The 20726-nt window shown below is 48.8% G+C and overlaps 1 protein-coding gene and 1 long non-coding RNA gene across 3 annotated transcripts in view; one reads left to right on the forward strand and one right to left on the reverse strand.

Annotated features, from left to right (window-relative positions):
• The window catches only part of pdzd2 (PDZ domain containing 2), an 84913-nt gene that overhangs the window by 4232 nt on the left and 59955 nt on the right, over window positions 1-20726 (forward strand). The window contains exons 1-2 of one of the 2 annotated variants that reach the window (XM_042099672.1): window positions 12324-12351; window positions 13971-15053. In XM_042099672.1, coding sequence (XP_041955606.1) covers window positions 14515-15053 — 539 coding nt within the window. In that variant the 5' untranslated portion in view covers window positions 12324-12351; window positions 13971-14514. Of the gene's footprint in view, window positions 1-12323; window positions 12352-13970; window positions 15054-20726 lie in introns of those variants that run through there. The other variant, XM_042099671.1, reaches the window with a different exon arrangement.
• Window positions 3991-12070, reverse strand: LOC121714682. Its single transcript, XR_006033402.1, has 5 exons — window positions 11860-12070; window positions 10905-10958; window positions 5371-5490; window positions 4453-4568; window positions 3991-4138 (listed from the first exon to the last, which is right to left on the reverse strand). It is a non-coding gene; the product is annotated as an uncharacterized LOC121714682 (long non-coding RNA).

The raw sequence follows: 20726 nt of genomic DNA on the forward strand, positions 1-20726 counted from the left end.
TATTAAACATTTTAGACTTCCTAGTGATATTGCAAGAAGAGAGTCTGTTTTGGAGGAACCCACTGGAGCAGCATCCGGAATAGAGACTCATTTTGGTCTTTCATTTGATTCTCGACTGCAGTTGGCCAAGTGAAAAATGCCACGGTGCTCTTTAGTCAGCGTGTGTTTCTGACCAAAATGCACTTGCTGGCTAGAAATCAAGCTGACTCAGCGTCGGGATCAACACGGCCAAAATTCAAATGTGCAGTCTGGAATTAGTTTAAGGGATTTAACTTGTCTTTGGGTTTTGGAGAACCAGAAGTGGAGATTCTTTCCTAAAAGTGTCAGGTGAAAGCTGCGTTCGAATCCATTTTAATTTAAGAAAATCTGCCCAGTGAAACTGATGCCGTTGAGAAAGTGCGGTTGAATCTATGCAACATCTGCCTGGCTCTTATGTGCACAGACTTGCCCCTTCTCCATTTCTGCAGAAGCTGCTTGATTTGTCTAAACTTGTATGGTCATTAGTGGTACATTTAATTCACAGCTAGGGTAAGGCAGTAGATAGCATGTTTAACTGTAAATACCCTTCACCTTAGGGGCATTAACTTCGACTCCACCCTCGTTTATCAGTATACACACTGTAGTACCAATCAGCACAAAGGAGAAAGAAAACCAGAATGGTGTGTGGGTGTGTGTGCATGTGCGCATGTGTGTGTTTTTAAAACATAAACCAGGTCTATCCTGGCAGGTTGAGCCCATGTTTCCGTTCCATTAATGGTGGAGAGAGAGAGAGGGGTGGGAGAGGATGGCTAGTTGAGTTAACAGCACCTTCCTCGGGGCAGAATGGAGGGCAGCAGGTTTGCGTAGCCAAGTGTTTTATCTCACACTGAGGCTGTTACCAGGGAGAGGAGGGCCTGGGTCGTATCATGGGGCTCACAAGTGAAGCCTCCTTAACGTCCAAAATAAACTGGCCAGGGGCAGGGATGAACTCTCCACACAGCCCTTAAAGACAGCATCATTGATGTAATTAATTAGAAAGGAGATTTCTTTCTTTTGTTGTAACCATTGATTGGTTGGCCATGATTCGGTAAAAAGCCCAGATGTAAACAGACACAGGATGTAAGATTAATCCAATTTCTTTTTGACAAAACGATGAAAGTCAGCCAGCATACTCCTACGCTGCTTCTAATAGTTGCATGGGCTTATTAGTCAGACCTTGTACTTCCTTTATTTCTCTGAACTTTCTCTGTGTGTGTGTGTGTGTGTGTGTCCTTAATACCAGCCCATAGGATTCATAGCATTTTTGTGCTACTGTGTTGTTAAACCTACCTTTCGGTGTCTGGAGATGTCTTTGTGGGTGTGGAGGAGAGGGCAGCCATTCATTTGTCAAACCCCCAAGAGCTGCAGCCTTCCTCAGAGGGCCACGAGCGTGGCGGTCCCTTCTGTGCCATTGTGTGCCGTTGATGGTGTCATTAGCATGAGAAGGTCCCAGTGGAAGTACCAGGCCTTTGTCTCTCATCTCCTTGGGGGGGGGGGGCCACAAAGCTGCGAGTGAGGCGACAGCTTCACCTCTGACATCTGTGTGTGCTTCTCTACACCCCCCCCCAGACACACACACACACCCTCCCCCAGAAATACTCCTCCTCCACACACACATGCCCTCCTGTTCGCCCTCACTCTTCTTCAGACAGCCCCACAGGGTGTGAGCATTCAATCGCATGTGACTTGACTCAGTGGCCTTTTCTATCCTGTCCTGGTTTGGCCCGCTCCGTTTGATCCATGGTGCCTCAAGATGAGCCCTGTTGCCCACATGTGACCACAGTCCCTTGGGAGCACATTAAATCATGCAGAAAAGTCATGCGTCCTGTTATTTTATTTGTTTTATTATTATATATTTTTATTGTGCCCTGTCTGGGACAAGCAGAGGTGGGACTCTAAGGCCCTGAGTCATCCTTCCTGGCCCTCTTTGGATGTCTTTCGGCTGGGAGCGTATTTCATCCTCCTGCCACCGACACGACCGCAAGTCCTTGTCTTTTAGCCTGTGTTTACAGACTCTCCCTCTGGGAGGATGCTTGCCCCGACCAGTAGCCATATGGGAAAAACATTTGTGAATGCAACATGATTGATACCAAGCTGACACTGGAAATTACAGTACAACTCAACATCTATGATGAATATGTTGTTGTTGTTGTTGTTATTATTGTGTTCCTCCAGCAGCACTACATATTTAGGCCACATAACCCCCCCCCCCCCTCCCCCCCCCAATCCACCTCTCCCCCGCTAGCATAAATATAAAGCCAAAGAAAAACAAACAAAGGAAGCATAAAAGTCGATCAAGCTCGTTCACTCTCTAATGGAAAAAAGATAACCGCGCTGCGGCCGGAGGCTACCGGTTATTTACAGCCCTTGTGGGCCATAAAGGCTTTGTTGACGGGTAGCATGTTGGCACAGCGGGCGTGGACGTGGCTGGTTCCGCAGCTGAGCGCCATTCCCCTCGCATCCATCAACAGGGGCGGCAATAGCGAGCTGGTGGCAGCTCAGGTGCGTGCGTCCGTGCTGCCAGGATGGAGGATTTTTTTATTTTACCTGGCCTAGAACAACCATCAGAAGCCCTGTGGAACTAGAGTGGTCCATATGTTGCAGTTCTGAACACAGCACACAGTTGGTATTGCTAATGGTGGCCATTGATCAGCCATATGGGAAATCTTTAGCCTAGAAATCTAGACGCACCCTAGCGGTGGCAAATTATTTGCTCAGCCTGTACGTCTCGTATCAAACCATAGGGATTTCTATTGGCTGACGCCGTGGACGTCATCCAATCACAGCGCTCTATTTTGTTAGAGAGTCTTAAGGCGGGCTTAACAGGATAACGACAGTCCTGCGATGGTGAACAACAAGGAAGGTGGCTATGGCGAACGAAGAGCGGTTGTTTGAATTGGCGTTGGCGTCAACTTTGGAGGAGTTGAACTTTTCTTTGAAAGTTGAGCAACACAAGGCACTTAAGTCATTCCTTTCGAATAAGGATGTATTTGCCGTTTTGCCGACTGGATACGGATATGGTCGTAGCGCTGGCCTATTGCATGCCTAGGCAGTTTGAAAGACAATTCTCTGCCCGCCCCTTGGATTAAGCGAGGTGAATGGTTTGATTCCAGACTATACATTTCAATGATATAGGATGGCCCGCCAGGCTAGGAAATCTTCCCATATCCCATATCTTCCCATATCCCATATCTTCCCATATCATATGGCATATCTTGAATTTCCCCTTGAGGATCAATAAAGTATCTATCTATCTATCTATCTATCTATCTATCTATCTATCTTTCTGATCATGTTGTTGTGATGGTGATGCTGTGCACATGGTGAAACGTTTTATAGCTGCTGGGTAGATCTCATAAGCATTGCCTTGTTTTAAAACCCAGATTGCCTTTTAGTGAGCTTTTAACTTGTAATCTTTCTGATCTGATTGGGGATAATAGAAGTTGCAGAGCTCTATACAGATTAAGTGCCATTAAAACACAGCATTTCCTTTTTCTCAGCCTACACTCTCTCTCTCTCTCTCTCTCTCTCTCATGCTTTTCATTGCTAAAATACTCTGTACCAAACTTCCCTGATACTCATCTCTGTGTCGTGCAACGTTTAGGAGCTAAACTGAAGAAGGCATTCTGTAATCTTCTGCCATATGGCCTGTCGGAGGGGTGTATGTGTGTGTGTGTGTGTGTGTGTGTGTGTGTGTGTGTGTGTGCGTGCGCACATGTGTGTGTGTCTGTGTGTTGGGGGAAGGGGTGGGCTTCTCCAGCTGATTTTAAACAGAAAACAAAGGCCGCTGAACCAGTCTCTTCAGCGTGAGGGCCCCTCGTCGGATATCCTCTCCCCAGCCCTTGAGAACATAATTCTGCAGTCCCGTCAGCACCCCCCCCCCCCTCTCCCCAACACACACACACACACACACACACACACACACACACACACACACACACACACACACACACACAGCCTTGGCCCTGAATGCCTACTGGTACTCACTGTGTGGAGATTATTGAGTAGATGAGCTAATTGTGCTTCTGTTGGCATCCTTTTCCTCGCCTTTTGGAATCTGTCCCTTTCTTTTTTTGTCCAGTTCCAGGCCTGGGGTAGAGTTTGGCATCAGTAGCAGAAGCTGTGAATAGAATAGCACATCTCTCATTACCTGATGGGAGTTCTTCATTACCAATGGCTGTTGAGAGAGGCGAAAGAGAGAGAGAGAGAAAGAGAGAGAAAGAGAGAGAGAGAGGTGTCCTGAGTGTTGTAATCAGCCTGGGCTTATTCCCACCGAATAAGTGTGTGTGTGTCCTTGTTTGTGTGTGTGTGTTTGTGTGTGTGTGTGTGTGTGTGTGTGTGTGTGTGTGTGTGTGTGTGTGTGTGCGTGTTTGTTTGTTTGTGTGTGCCTGTGTGTGTGTGTGAGTGTGTGTATGTGTGCGTTTATTTATTTACTCCTAAATTGTCTTTTACTGCTTGGCTGAGTTGGTGGGAGCTGGGTGCCAGGCTGCAGTGGCCGTGGGATTTGGGGGCCGGGCTTTAATCTTGTCAGCTAGTAGCAGCCAGCAAGTCTGTGGGAGGACAAAACACACTCATAAACAAGTAAATCAGTAAAGATATACAACAAAATATGGAGATCAGCATGGCAAGATGCATAATTAGGGTTGAGAGAAAATAATTTTGTTTTTGCACATAAAATCACAGTCCTGCTTATACCGTGCTTTTGTCCAGATCCACTCTCTCTCCTGAATGACTTTCAGGTACAGAAACATCAGATTGTCCATCTGTCATGGATCTAGTTCACGTGGACTGCCCTCGCTCAATACAATCAACAATGTATTGACAAGTACACATGGGAGTGAAGTAGGTGGTTGGAAGATGAATGAGTTTCTGATGTATCAAGGTGTTGCCCTTCCACCTCGCCACGTTCCAAATGAGCTGATAGTGGTATTTACAGAAAGATAAGGCCAGCTCTTTTTCATCCCCACTGCCCAGCATGGGAAGAATCTGCCCCATTGTGTGGGGCAGAAAAGAGGGCTTGCGCTGGAGCAGGGGTCAGAGCCGAGCTGCTGAAGCTCTTAATGCCCTGAGTGGGTGAGCAGGGTTTCCGCTGGATGTATGAGGCTGTTGTCCGTGTGTGTACACACACACACACACACACACACACACACACACACACACACACACACAGACACAGACACAGACACACACGAGCGCGCACACACACACACACACACACACACACAGACACAGACACACACGCGCACACACACACACACACACACACACACACACACACACACACACACACACACAGACACAGACACACACGCGCGCACACACACACACACGTACACACACACACACACTCACACAGTTGTTATGTCAGCAGTCCGATGATTCTGTCGTTCGCAGGCTAGTCGTCTCTCACGCACTGATGCCAATGTTGCTCTTGCAGCTCTGTCTCTGTCCAGCTTGTCTCTGTCCAGCCAGCTGACCCAGAGAACGTGGAATATTTGTAATGACCTCATTAGAAACTTATATATACATACATACACGCACACACACACACACACACACACACACACATACACACACACACACACACGCACACACTGACACACATGCATGTATACTCCTACACATACTCAACCATGCCCCTAGCCCCCACCCGTCCCGAATGCACGCAGACGGACGCACACACACACACACACACATACACACACACACACAAACCAACAATAACCTGTAAACGTCCCCAGGTGCTGTCAGAGATAAAAGCCAAAATGACACCCCAGTGAAAACCTGCCATCAGTAACATTTGTTCCATTCACAGTCCCACAACAACAAATAAAGCCGAAACGCTGTTACTCATTTCATTCACTCAGGTCTTGTTGACCGTGTGGATTATGTGAGAAAAGAAGGTGAAAGGGTGTTTGTTTACATGTGTTCTTTGTGAACAAAAGAGCCCTGTTTACTCTATGGCACAGGCAAACAGTGCTGCGCACACTCTCCTTAGGCCACATACCCGTGTTAGGGAGCTCAAAGTGTCAGGAATATACACCAGACTCCACCAGACAGGATTCCACCATGACCGGTCCAGTCTCAAGCCTGGGTGAGAAAAGGAGGAGGTGGCTGGCGTCGGGCCAACAACCCTACAATGCAAAGGCCTATCTTTAAATGGCTACAGAAATGTTGACGCCAGAAAGACAGACTCCAGCTCTTTTGAGCGACAGAGTCCCCCACTGTGGCAGACAGCAGCTCTCTGCGCTCCGTATTCTGCACTCTGGTACTTCTATTCAGTGTCCACTTCTATTCACCGTCGTTTTTAAGTACACAAAAGGGATTCCATCACTGTCCACCTCACGCTCTCACCCAGGTGGGTGCTACACATCGATGGTGATGGCGCTATATAAATGTAAAATTCATTCATTGATTCATTCATTCATTTATTCAAAAAAGGCTTCTCTGAACCCCTTTTATGCTAGAACTGATCCTAGTTCTACACCACTGTGTCACAGACTACCAGGGACCAGGACCTTGCATGAACTCGGCTGCTTTGAGATCAGGCTGGGTCTGGCCTGGCGAGTTGTCTGGCCGTGCCTCTCCGCTGACTGGCAGGACTCAGCCGAGAGACGCTGGCCAGTGGCCCTGGAGCTTCTCTCAGCTCCTCCGCTTCGCTGCTGGCACGCTGAGGACAGCCGGGGCGAGAGGGCGGGTCATTATGTCCGTTTGAGCGATCGCAGGACCCACTTCTGCCGCTCGCATATTTTACGCCCCACCGCACGGCCAGGAGAAATGGCTCTGTCAAACTAATTAGGGGAGCGGGAGGCGAAAAAAACCGCACAAGAGGTCTGTTGGAAATGCCACCAACACTCCAGGCACTGGCAGAACCACACGAGTGTGCTGGTGATCGGGACGAAAGGAAAACAGAGAAAGTGTTTGTGGGTGGGTGGGGAGGCATTAATAAAAATTGAACTTTAGTTGATCTTCAGCAAGGCTTTGGCTTTAGATTTTGGGGGAGGAGCGGGGCGGAGAACATCATTGTCTTTATCATGAAAATGCTACCAAATGCACCAGCTACTGAAGACAAGAGTGTGCTGGAAGAAGGGTGTGCTGGTGGTGAGGAAGAAAGAAAAAAGAAAGTGATTGAAATAGTGTATTTTGTGTGTGTGTGTGTGTGTGTGGGGGGGGGGGGGGGTCATTTTCATCAAGGCTTTGGCTTTAGATTCAGGGTGGGGAAAGGACATTGAGGAGAAAACATGATTCTCTTAAGCATGAAAACATCAGCCCGACAGGCGAGTGTACTGATGATTGGGAGGAGAGAAAAAGAGAGAGTGTGAGGGGGAGGCATTAATACAAATCAAGCTGCAGTTGATCCTCATCAAGGCTGGCTTTGCTTTAGTTTGGGGGGAGGAGGCGAAAGGAGGGAGAGCATGGATTTCTTTAGCATGAATTTATGAGGTTGATGGAGGTCTGGTCTGAATTATGCTTTTATGGACTTCCCTCTGCCATACTGATACACATGCGCTTACGCGTTTCATATGGTAGAGTGTGGGAAAGAGAAGGTATCATACCGTCACACTCGTCTATCTAGAATCAGGTCAGAGGCCAGGCTCTAGAACCTTAGAGAAAGCCGAACAGAACAGAGAGCTCTAGAACCTTCTTAGAGAAAGCAGAACGGAACAGAGAGAACTCTCGAACCTGAGAGAAAGCGAACAGAACGGAGAGAGCTCTAGAACTATAGAGAAAGCAGAACAGAACAGAGAGAGCTCTAGAACTATATAGAAAGCAGAACAGAACAGAGAGAGCTCTAGAACTATAGAGAAAGCAGAACAGAACAGAGAGAGCTCTAGAACTATAGACCCTTTCAACAATAAAAACAAAAACAATGCTTGAACGTTCTATTTGGGCCCCAATCTACTTCCTCTGCATTAAGATAACATATGGAATGTTAAAAAGGAAGTCTTGTGGGGCCAACTATGATGCTGATAATGGAACTCTCTTGAAAGGGTCCATAGAGAAAGCAGAACATAATCTAAACAGAACAGAACAGAGGTCTCTACTGGCTCATGAATGTTGCTTGTGAGTGAGACCGTTGCAGAATGTGTTATTGCAAAGTACTTTTGTAGAGATAGATAGATGGACAGAGGAGATAGAGAGAGAGAGAGAAATAGGAAGGAAGATAGATAGATGGGAGAAGGGAGATATGACAAGATATGCACACACACGTGTGTGTGTGTGTGTGTGTGTGTGTGTGTGTGTGTGTGTGTGTCTGTGAGAGAGATAAACAGATCTCAGAGTTGGTAGTGCTCTGGGCTAACTGGGTCTGTTTTGGCCCCAGTCAGTAGTGCAGAAAACCATGACGCCTCCCTGCACATATGCTTTTCCCTCCACGCTTGTGGTCCTGCAGCTATCTTCGGATTTGTTGCACAAACTGGAAAAATGTCAGTGGCCTGAAACCACTGGAGTCCAACGAGCATCCATCTTCCCCTCCCAGCCAGAGAGAGCTCTGCCCACCTCCAGGGTAGGTTTGAACCTTGCCCTCCTACCCCCATCTCTCTTCATCTCTCTCTCTGTCTCCATCTCTTTCTCTCTTTTTCCCACACACATACAGTCATATGACTCTCTCTCTCTCACACACACACACACACACACACACACACACACACACACACACACACACACACACACACACACACACACACACACACACACACTTTCATACAGTATACACACTTCTCACTCCTTTTTCTTTTAAACCCACTTAACACACACATCTCTGTCCTTTCACACAGCCCAGTCCCTCTTCTTTATTCACTCTTCACTCTCTCCCCAACTGTCTCTCTCCGTCTTTCACCTAACACTCCTCTCGCTACTCTCAGAATGGCTTTGACAACTGTGGGGTCCCCCCCCCCCCCCTCTCCTCTCTCCCCTCGCTCAGACACACTGAACAGGATTAGGACTCTGTGCCATGAACAGATTGTGTGTGGTGCCCGGGCCATCTGCATGGGCAGCCCTCAGCGCTTTCCCCCAGACAACACTACCAGCTACCCACCACACACACACACACACACACACCTCCCCCACCTCCCTTGCCCCCCCTCTCATCTGCACAAATATACTCTGTTGATCAAATAAAGAAGCAAATTTGCCATGTGATTCTACCCTTGATCAGTCTCTGTCTCTCTCTCTGGCTAGTGATGGGATGTGGTGTGATTGAGTGAGCTAAAGTGAGGCGGCGTACCTAACAGGACACTGGGCCTGTGACCTATTTTATCTTTATTTGACCTTTATCCCCCCCCCCCCCCCCCCCCCCGTGTCTTTGATGGGCTCTGTGATTTGTTGCTCTATTACCCGGCTCTTTTGTGCTGTGGTGTGAACCAGGTCAGTCTCTCCCGGAGACCTGCGATTGTTTCCTCCTCTTTGACGGGGCGTCATTGGCTAATCAAACATGGCTGTTTAGCATCACAAGAGCTGCATCTCAACCGTAACAGATAGGATACTTGGGCAGGATTAACTTGTTGAATATCATCATTGTTAACCAGTTAGAGAACCACAGATAAAGTATTAGAAAAAAGAGCATAATATGACCTAGGGAAATTAGGGGTCTGATTTCTGTTTCGTTTTACTCCTTTTTTGCCCATCCATCCAGCCATCTCCCACTGCATCTGAGACACCACAGGCTGCTGAGTATGCCCTGCCTGTCAGCAGCTGATGACATGTAGAGCTGTCATATGGTGACGTGCGTGTTTGTGTGTGTGAGACTGAAGGAGAGAGAGTGAGATTGAAAGCCAAGAGGCAATCAAAGGCTCGATCCCGCCCTGTAATGACTAACTATGAATCCACTGTGGGAGAGCCTTGGCCCCCAGCTAGAGTGGGCTATGGATAAGGGAGGGAGAGAGAAGGAGAGAGAGAAAGAAAAATAGAATGAGCATCATAAATGGAGGTAAACAAGTTCCAGAGATGAGGAAAAAATAGTTATGGAGTAAGAGAAAGAGAGAAAGAGAAAGTGGGAACCAGAAAGAGAGAGAGAGAGAGAGTTTGAGTGAAGCTACTACAGATATGTCCCCTGTCATTAGTGGCAGGGTCAAGGCCCTACTTTTGAAAGGCTCAGAGTAAACTTGCATTTCCTACTGTTGGCTCCCAAGTTTGTTATTTGTCAATCAGCAGAGTCTCACCACAGTGCTGTTCTCTCTTCCCCAGCCACACACCCTGCCTGCCTCCACACAATCTCATTTGAAGAATCACATGAGAGCCAAACAGTCAGAGGACACAAAGCAATACAGACAAAGCCTCTAATTAAATAAGCAAATTGCAGTGGTAAAAATAGTCGCAAAGTTCAGGAAGAGAATTGGACTCCATTGTTTTGACAAATGTGATTGTGGAGGCCAGCTCATACGGTTCTGGCAGGCAGCGGAGCAGGGTTTGGATTTGCACAGCTCCTTTTGAAAGTCTGCAGTTCACGCTCAGGGGCTTTTGTGAAGTCCAGGTTTATTTTTGTCTGCATTACCTCAGTTTTGTGAGGGGGGCCTACAGGAAGACGAGAGAGAGAGAGAGAGAGAATGAGAGAGGAGGACAGAGTGAGGGTTGAGAGAAATAGAGTGAGAGGGCGAGAGAGAGAGAGAGGAGGACAGAGTGAAGGCTGAGAGAAAGAGTGAGTGGGCGAGAGAGAGGGAAGTAAGGCAGGAGTAGAGTTGTGTGTGAAAGGTATTTGACTGAAACTCAATCCAGAAGGGGCAGGGAAGGCTCTGGCGTGAGCTGTGTGATCCTGACAGGCAGAGGAAGTGAAGTGGAGCGGAGATGATGATGACCCGAGCAGGCCCAGCGTAACCTGGGGAGCAGAGCGTGCTCCGCCTGAGTGTCTGCGTGAGTTTGCCAGGACAGGAATGACGTAGTGACCTCACCTGAGATGAGCTGAGCTCAGCGCAGAATCAGATCTGTCGGAACACTGCCAGATCCTGACCAGGGGGGTTCTTTTGATCTTTTTATTCACATGGATTACACATGAAGAGCACTTGCACCCCTAAATCTCTATATGGTCTGCCACTGTGTTTATGAATGATGAATATCTAGTTACATTTAGTCAGACACTGTTAAAACTGAACAGTCAGCAACTCTGCTGCTTAACCCCCTCCCCCTCCCCCCAACACACACACACACACACACACACACACACACACACACACACACACACACATACTTAAAACCTCTCTATGTTTGTTTACACTAGCTGATGGGATAAATGCCACTGTAAGCAGGCAGGGATGACACTCGCCGTGCGCTCTGCTGGGCTTTAGCCCATTGTGTCTCGGCGTGGGATAATATTAGGCAGATATGGCATTTTCAATGAGTGGAAATCTCGGCAAAAGTGTCCTCTTGAGCTTTTAATCTGCCCCACACCACGTTCTTGGTCCCCGATGTGGGTCAGTTTCAGTAGGAGGCTGCAAAGCCGCCAGCTCTTTCATTTACGGTTCAAGAGGATGTCCGCATTGGCAGAAGCAACCCCCCGAACCCCACCCTTCCCCACCCATTACCACGACCAAAACAATAAATTGCTGCTGGCTTCAGGCTGTTTGCTAACACTTTAACAGAAGAAGTGGAATTCCCGGGTCAGCTTAGCACGTCAAGCCCATCCATCTCAAGCTGAGAAACATACAGCGTTACGAAGAGATTAAAGAGGATGGCCATTGTGACAGAATGTGACCTGATTGTAGAGCATCCCTGTTCTTCGTACCAGCAAAAACATAATGCTCTATACATTGTTGTATGCCACACATAACACAACACAAAGCACCATTTTTACCATAAAAAATACACATCTCATACCCCCATTAAACATGCTACGCAAAGTGCACATACTGAGGAGATCCATGCTTGCTAATGTGTGTGAGGGCGACCCTGGTCGCACGGCGGATGAACTGGTAGGTAGTCTATAGGGGAGCACGGCGAGGTCATTGTGCTACTGGGGGACAGGAGGGAGGGCAGGCAGTAATCCTATTACACGGGCAGCCAGCCAGTCAGCCTACTGGCCTCCACAGGACTGAGTCTGGGGGCTGCCCGCTCTCTCTCTCCCTCTCAGTCAGTCTTGTCCTAGAGGAGTGGAGAGCATGTGGCCGCTGTGCTGGTGTTTTGACCGCACGGCCACTGCTCTCCACTCCTCTAGGACAAAGACTGACAGAGAGGGAGAGGGAGAGGGGGGTCAAAAGGAGGGAGGTATAGTCACTATTTTTACTTGTTTGCTATTGTGAGGTCACCAGGATGGTGAGGTGATATTATTAGTGTGTGTATCCTGTAGTAAAGAGTTGTTTACAGACGTGGAGGGTAAACTTGAACTGTGACAGATCACTGTAGGTCTGATGTTTTTCTTTTTACTGTAGTTGATAGGGTTAAGAATTTATTTAATCATTTTTCCAGAATCATATTATTGTATAAGTTTATTTGCTAGTATTGATATAGTGAGGCTACATATACAACACTATTGTTATTGTGTTTTGATTTATATGGATTATTTATATACTATAATGGATAGTTTGTGTGACAATAGTTAAATAACAGTGGCAAAGCTGTGGTGTAAGAAAAGACTGCCCCATGCCAACACTGTGGTGAAATGTAGCTGGCATCTCTGTAAGAACCATTTGTCTTTGACTAAAGTGTTCCACTCAACACCAACAAAGAAGTTTTACAAGTACAGAAACAAACAGGAGAAGCAGTGGCAGTAGAAGAAGAAGCCATGTTTGTTTCCACAGGCACAGGCACAGTGCCTTTGGCATGCTGTGGACTCTCTCTGTGTAGTGCCATGGGGGCCACTATAAGATGGATTGAGGTTAAACTCTTTGGCTGAGGGCTTCGCCGAGTCTGCTATCCACTGGCTCTCTGCAGAGGAGCGTCTCACACACACAGACACAGACACAGACACACACACACACACACACACACACACACACACACACACACACACACACACACACACACACACACACACACAGCTCTATCACGGTGGTTAATACACTCAGCAGCCTGTCACAACCCGTCTCTATTTCTTCCTGCATCTCTTGTGTCACTCCATCACTTCAGGTTTTTTTTTTAACACAACTTTAGAACTTGGACTATTTTAATCCCAGACTGTCTTCATAAATCTTAATCTTGGGGCTTGCTTGCTCATCACCAGGCGCGACATACAATTTGATTGGTTTCCATCCAGTGAGTAGTCGAGTAGCATCTCCGTGTCGTTATCACGATGTGAGCGCAGTGTGCCTAACTGAGATTTGCTCCTAGATCTGTCCCTAGGAGAGGGTGGACGAGTGAGTGGCACAAGAGGAGGTGCTGCAGTAATAGCCGGGTTTTGCTCTGCTGGTGTTCAGCCTTCCACCCTGCAGCCTCCAATCCCTGCAGCTATTCTCGGCCGCCAGGGGCCCAAGAGTAGTAATTTTACAGCGGTCATTGCCAATGCTGTGTACTTAAAAATGTCAGCAATGCGGTTGTTCATGCATGCTGCATGGTTAGAGTACAGAACAAGAAGAAGAAGAAAAGACAACCAAAAAAAGAGGCTGGACTCGACCACTCAGCATCTGGACGAAGCCTTAAGCCAGGTCAAAGCCATATGAGCTTCAATACACACACACTGCTGGCTGGGGACTCTGTGTGTGACATATGTGACCAAATTCAGTCCGGGTTCAGTAGGGCTTAAGGGAAACATACACTGTTTTTTTTTTGTTTTTTTTCAACTGCTTTTCATTGGCTTCTTTCGGACATATTATGTCAGTAAGTACTTTTGCAGCTCTTGCTTCCTCTGTGGATTTGTGCGGACCTCTGCGCTCGCCCGGCGAGGCGCTGTGTGTGTTTTTAACTGGAAGGGGAACACAGCCGAGGCATGCTGTGTAAGAGCCTCCTCTTTCATGTTTTAAAAAAAGCTTACACCATAGCCTTTTTATATCTAACCGGACGATTATTTATGTGTTTTTTCTCTCTAGGTGAAACTGCATGGCGCCACAGTCCTAAAGACCCTCAAAAGTGTCCGGTTGCCTCATCGTGATTGGATCAGCGACTTTCCACACCGAGCCGTGTGGCTAATGGCTCCGGTTCTCTGGTTTCTCCTCAGAGGATAGACCCCCCCCCACCACCATCACCACCAAGCAACCCCCCCACACCCCCACCCCCCTCCAACTCCACCACCGACCCTCATCTGTGCTAGCCTTCCTCGGTTTTCCAATTCGGAATGACATCATGTCGCTCCGAGCTCTGTGTGGAACAGCATCCAACCCCAGCTCTCTGGGTCTAACGCGTGTGCACATCGTTGCTTGCTAGCTTCACCCAGAGCGTCCAGCACTAACACAAGAGGAAGAGGAGGAGGAGGAGGAGGAGGAAAGGGACAGAGGGATGAAGATGCCCAGGAGTACGTGCTGTGACTTCGCCGTGGTGGTAGCGCCCGCTGGGCCCCGTGTCCTCCGGCTCCTCTGCTGAGCCGTGCGCCGGCCCGGTGGAGATGCGGTGGAGCTCCGGGCTCGTCCAGCCAGGATGCCCATCACCCAAGAGAACGCGGCGAGCCACCTCCTGCTGCTGGAGCGCTGGCTGACTGAGCAGCAGCAGCGGCAGCAGAATGGGGATGAGCAGGAGCAGAGGCCTGCAGGCGGCCTGGGCCCTGGCCTGCCCCACTGCCAGGCGGCCATTCGGAAGCTGGCGGAGTACATCCAGCTGAACTTTCTGGAGGGGGACGAGGCACCGCCACCTTCGGAGCCCGCGCTTAGGGAGGAGTCTGAGGCGGAGGTGCGCCCCGTGTACCTGACCAAAGGCGACGGTGACGACGGAGAGAGTGCGGAGTTCGGCCTGAGCTTCGGGAACATCCCCATCTTCGGGGACCCGGACGGCCGGAAGAAGGGCGGGCGGCGGAGGCGTAGGAAGGGGGATAAGGGCCCCGTGCTGGACGTGGGCTGCATCTGGGTCACAGAGGTGAAGAAGAAGAGCCCGGCCTCGCGCTGTGGAGAGATCAAGCTCAGGGACGAGCTGCTGTCGCTCAACGGTCAGCTAATGGTCGGGGTGGACGTCACTGGAGCCAGGTAAGGCCTTTCGCTAACTCATTCTGTTTTAATCACTGCTTCTTTCTGACAGCTACTTAGTCTCTTTAGTTAGAGAGAAAGTTCAGATCCTAAAATTGTTTCATATTATGTAGAAGATGTCATTCTCCTCATATCACTCAAAGTAGAATGTTATTTAGATTGGTGTTGTTGTTAAGTTAAGCTTAACAGCTCTCACATGGTCAATCCAGATATGTACTGGTTGGTATTACGAGTCTCTTATCAAAGAAGTTTACCAGTGCTCAAACTTCCTTTAAAAATGTATGCAGATCTACAGCAAAAATTTCTAGTGGTTTCAAAGGTTGTGCAACCACCTAAAAAGCTCTCACAACATAGGTATTGAATGGAAATATGCATGAACTAAATATTCACACTCTTAGCCTAGGCAGTTGGCATTTCATCCAGACAAATTATTCTTTCACTCTCAATTGGGAAAAGAGCTTTGAATGACCTTGGAAAGCGGGCGAGAATATATAATACGTTTTTGCTCTCCTATATTTTCCCTCAGTCTAATATTATCCTGACAGTTCTTTTTTTTTTGCTTTGTTTCCTCTCATACTCACTGTTATGTGTAGTTGAACTTAAAATGACTTGACCCTGTCTAGATTAAAGCTGACCTCATTTCAATAGCAGGATAGACTCTGAATTGAGTGACTGACTGACTAGTTATTGTTCCAGCTGAGACCCATAGAGCATTATCGTAAAGCATTAGAGTTTTATTTGTCGGACTGAGTATGAGATATGAATGGATAGGGACGTCATTAACATGCCACCCTCCCCCACCCCTGCAATTAACATGCTGTCAGACGTGACATGAATGGGGGGATGCATAGGAGACAGAGAGAGAGACAGAGACAGAGACGGAGACAGCCACATGTTCTATTTGAGCCCAGAGACCCAGACTTCCCCAGGCTCGGTATCCCCCCCCCCCCCCCAGCACCACCTGCTCTGGTGGGGAGGGAGAGAGGAAGGGTGGTCCTGGGTCCCTGACACAGCTGGGCCCTGAGGGAACAGCAGCACTCTTTATACACGTGTTCATTGGCAGCAGCAGTAGCCACCATTAGCTCCTGTATAACTGCAAGTGTGGTTCACATACCAGTGACCCTTTATTGCCCCTAAATACCCCCCCCCCCCCCCTGTATTCCTGTATCAGTGCTACCACCAGTGCCACATGCATGCATACATACATACATACAGGCGCAGACAGCCGTGTTAGGGAGTACCCAGTGCCCTGCTGCATGGCCCCACACACTGCCTGCTGTGCCCCCAGGGTCTGCCTCACGGCCCCCGAGCAGATTGGGGCTCAGTGGGGGGGGAGCTGGACAGGAGCCAGGACTGGACGTGCCCCCGATGTGTCCTATGGTCCAGAGAGAGAGAGAGAGAGAGAGAGAGAGAGAAAGAGAGAGAGAGAGAGAGTAGCTCACGTGAGACTTGCAGATGGCTAACCTCACGCCTGGCCCTCTGTCTGAGGATGGTGGAGGGGGAGGGGGGGGGGGGGGGGGGGGGTTGGACGGGGAGGAGGGGGTTGTGGTAGAGCTCCACATTTTCTGCCCCAACTGCCGGGAAGACTGGACTGTACAAACCCAAACAGGGCGTCTGATCCAGCTGGTTCCAGACAGTGCAGCCTACTGAGACAGTCACATGTATAAATCACTGCTTCCTTTCGATGGAATGGGGTCGGCCACGATGTTTGTCGAGCTGGTGGAGTCTCCTCTGTCAGAACAATTGGGGAAATGTTTGTGTGTACGTCTGTCTTTTCTTACTTCCTCCTTTGCCATCCTCTATTGTGTTACTATTTAGTCATCCCTGAGAAAATGAAGGGCACTGTGGTATGGTGGTGGTGGGTGCCGTGTCTCTCTCTCAAGCAGATCGAATCAGACAAATGAAAGATCCTTTGTAAACCCTATAAACTGCTCGCACCCATGTGCTCTCATTCATTGCTGGTGACAGAATGCAGCATGGGTATTTATGGTCAGTCTAATAGCCTGTTTCATGACCACATGGGTCCCTCCCCACCCCACCCACCCCACCACTGCCACTGAGCCTCTATGGTCCAAAGACAAGCGGCCACATGCAGACTTCATGGGCCCAAAAATACACTCCCAACCACAGTTTCTCTAACATACACGCACTCACACACACACTCACACACACAGACACACACACACACACACACACACACACACACACACACACACACACACACACACACACACTTGCATGCAGATACACACACTACACACAGTTCTTGCGTACACATTGCACATAAAAACAGTTCTTGTGGCCTTTGTCAGTTTGCTGTTGTCATCCTACAACTCCATTGGGCTTATGGGAAAAATGGTTGCGAGATTGTTTGGCTGATTGTCACACGATTGTTCATCTGCGTGTTGCCTCGACAAACATTGGGATGTTTTGGCCGCAGGGGCACGACATCTCTGCCTGTCAGTGGACATCAGCTCTCTTCCTCAGCATAGAACGCAACGCTCCGGCGAGGAAGGGAGGAGGTTCCTGGGAGGGGTTGGTGGTTTTTGCCCAGAGCTTCTGTTACCCTCACACACACACACACACACACACACACACACACACACACACACACACACACACACACAATGAAAGATGTAGCCACAGACTTAGATATACACACGTATCATTTTCTCAGGCTTTGGCCATTCCGTCTATCAGAGAGAGACATAACAGAAAGGTCAGATGGTGAATTTATTTTGAGAACTGCTGGAGACAGCAAAACAACAGTTGTCAACCCTCAGGACAAACAGCCTGATGGCGTGCGTATCAAAGACAAACATGAAGTACAAGCCATGTGGGAACAGTGATTACTGCCCGTGTTACCCAAAACAACCTTGTATACCCATCATCCACTCATCAAGACCACTACCTGGTCTTGCCCGTGAAATACACAGAATGCATGGCTTTCAAACTAGAACTAGAAGGGTTTTCATAGATGTCTTTCCCTTAAAGCTAGTGTTAAACCAAGTCTTCTTCACTGGCATATGGTCATTAGGAGAGAGAAAAGTTAATTTTGGGATCAAGTAGGTCCCTCTCAGCTCTCAGAGTCATCTCTTTTTGCGGACTAAGGGCTGTGGCAGGTGTAGGACACTGAGTGTCACAGAGGTCACAGTTTTCACCTCTTCCAAGGCACTCTTAAGATGAGGCCCCTTAAGTGTGGACACCCAGGTGGTCTCGGAGCTTAGTGGGCAGTTTAGACCTCCGCTGGGCCTCCTAGACAGAGCACCCAAACATAAGCAGACTGGAGGAAGAGTCGAGCCCTAATCTGGCTTGAGTCGGACAGATCTGTGCCAGATGAGAGCCACGTGAGGGCCTGATCCATCCCAGAGCCCACTGCTGTCTAAGCATCTTAGAACAGAGCCCCATGCATAAAACCGTGCCTGAAAAAAAAAAAAAGATTTCTTCCGACATCTAAAAACCCCCTTCAACACTATGTGAGTGGACATCAACACAGCCTTGCCCATCTGGGACTGTGCTAATGTGTCATAACAGGTGTGATGTGGACAAATACATGCTGTGCGTGATGACTAAATAAATCAACAGGAGTGGCAATGCCCCCCCCCAGAGCGTTGTGGTTCTCCAACACAGTGGACGCGACTGACAAAGCGAGGAGGACTGCGGCCTGCCTGAAAATTCAGACAGTGGCCAAACGATGGCAAACGAGCCGCAGACAGGATGCTCCTCTCCTCCTCCCCTCCTCTCCCCTCCGCTCCTCTTCTCCTCCCCTCCTCTCCCCTCCCCTCCTCTCCTCTTCTCCTCCCCTCCTCTCCTCTCCCCTCCACTCATTCCTCTGGTGTTGGCGAGGGAGCTCAGGGAGCTGCCGTTCCCACAGAGGGCTTGCCAGGGGCAGGCTGGGCTGGGGTAGGCGCGCTGGCAGTGGCCCGTTGGGGCTGGACGCCGCTCAAGCACGCGGTGGAGCTCCGGCCTGTGAATGAGAGGCAGAGGCACAGAGGCAGGCATGATGACGGAGGACTTTTATTTATCACCAAGGGCCTCTCACGTAAAAGGTCTCGAGTAAATAAATACAAGCCACCGGTCCAAAAACACTGGCCACTAAAAATCTCCCCCTCTCTCCGCGTTTTTAACGTGTCTTCTTGTAATTTTGGTTCCCTCAGTGTTTTGCTTTACGGCCTGGCCTCGGCATCTGGCCGTACGGCTGCATGGAAAAAAGCTCAGTGGCCTCTGTCCAAGACGGCAAAGTGCCTCTCCACGTGGAGAATGAGGGCCTGCTTTCCACCGCCTCACCAGGGCACTGACGCTGACCGCCGCTGAGGAGCTTACGCACACAGAGAGAAATACACACAGCGTACATACCACACATGCACCCACACGCACGCACGCACACACACACACACACACTAACACACACACACTAACACACACACACATGCAAAGTGCTGTACACACCCCTCATGCCACACAGGCACACATATACAAATACAAAACATACACACAGCACACACATAAACAAAGAGAGAGAGAGAGAGAGAGAGAGAGAGTGAAACTGAGATCCAGCTGCATCTGTGAATTGAACCCCAAGGCTTTAGACTGGTTTTCATGAAAGTACTGCCATGGAAATTGTTAAAAAAATAACATCAGAAGGAGGGGAGCGAAACTTTAGCTAACAAATGAACCCTGTATCCATCCAATCAAGTCATCTTAGGGATTGAAGAGTTTGAGAAAAAGAAAAATGCTCCAACAGAAAATATAACAGATCTTTAAGACTGAGACCCTCACAAGTGCATCTGTGGAAAGTGATTTATAGGTCACTTAATGATTAATCACAAAACGGTTGCGGCTCTTTCTCTTCCCAAGAACTGCAGTCCCGGCTTGGCTGGGCACTTTCACCAGAGCAGCCCTCATCCTCTCCAAACCACTGGCATCCAGCCTGGCCTTCGCTTACTGTACACGCAGAACATCAAAGCGCCTCTGTGTGTTAGCACTTACATTCGCTGTTGTCTTTGAACTGCGATCCCTCTCTCCCCTCGAAGTCAGGAGATTTCGGGCCCAGTTTGCAGTGGTTTTTGCGAGCCGGCTGTGTCGGAAAGAAGGGGTTAGTTCTGCCATCTTTTTTTTTCTTCTTTTTTCCTCTTTCCCCAGACTCTCAGATCTCAGTCCTTTCACATTTAATCTTGGGACCCAGACAGAGTGAATCAGAACCTCCTCGGGTGCTGCTGGCGTGAGCAAGACGTTCCCATAGCCCGGTTGCTCAGTCAGTCCCACTGTGAACAGAACAAGAGCAAGGGGGAGATTAACGTCTCGTCGTTTCTTTTCCATCAAGCGCATTACGCAGTTTCAAATCCTCCCGCGGCAGTGGATGTGCCCCTCTGAAAATTCTTGTGAGGTGGGCCTCCACTGACAACTTATGGGGAGCTCATCCACTTGAGGATTATTTGAGTAGAAGATGAAAGATAAGGAGAGAGAGAGAGAGAGAGAGAGAGAGAGAGAGAGAGAGAGAGAGAGAGAGAGAGAGAGAGAGAGAGAGAGAGAGAGAGAGAGAGAGAGAGGCCTCTTCATCCCAGCTGGTTTGACGGATGTGATCAGGGGGCAAATCAATTTACTGCCTCCAGTCTGTCCCCAATCAACGGCTGTCCCCAGCTTTTTAGAAGGGACTTAAACTTGTCGCTCTAA

The sequence above is a fragment of the Alosa sapidissima genome, chromosome 8 (genome assembly GCF_018492685.1).
Source record: "Alosa sapidissima isolate fAloSap1 chromosome 8, fAloSap1.pri, whole genome shotgun sequence".
NCBI lineage: Eukaryota > Metazoa > Chordata > Actinopteri > Clupeiformes > Clupeidae > Alosa > Alosa sapidissima.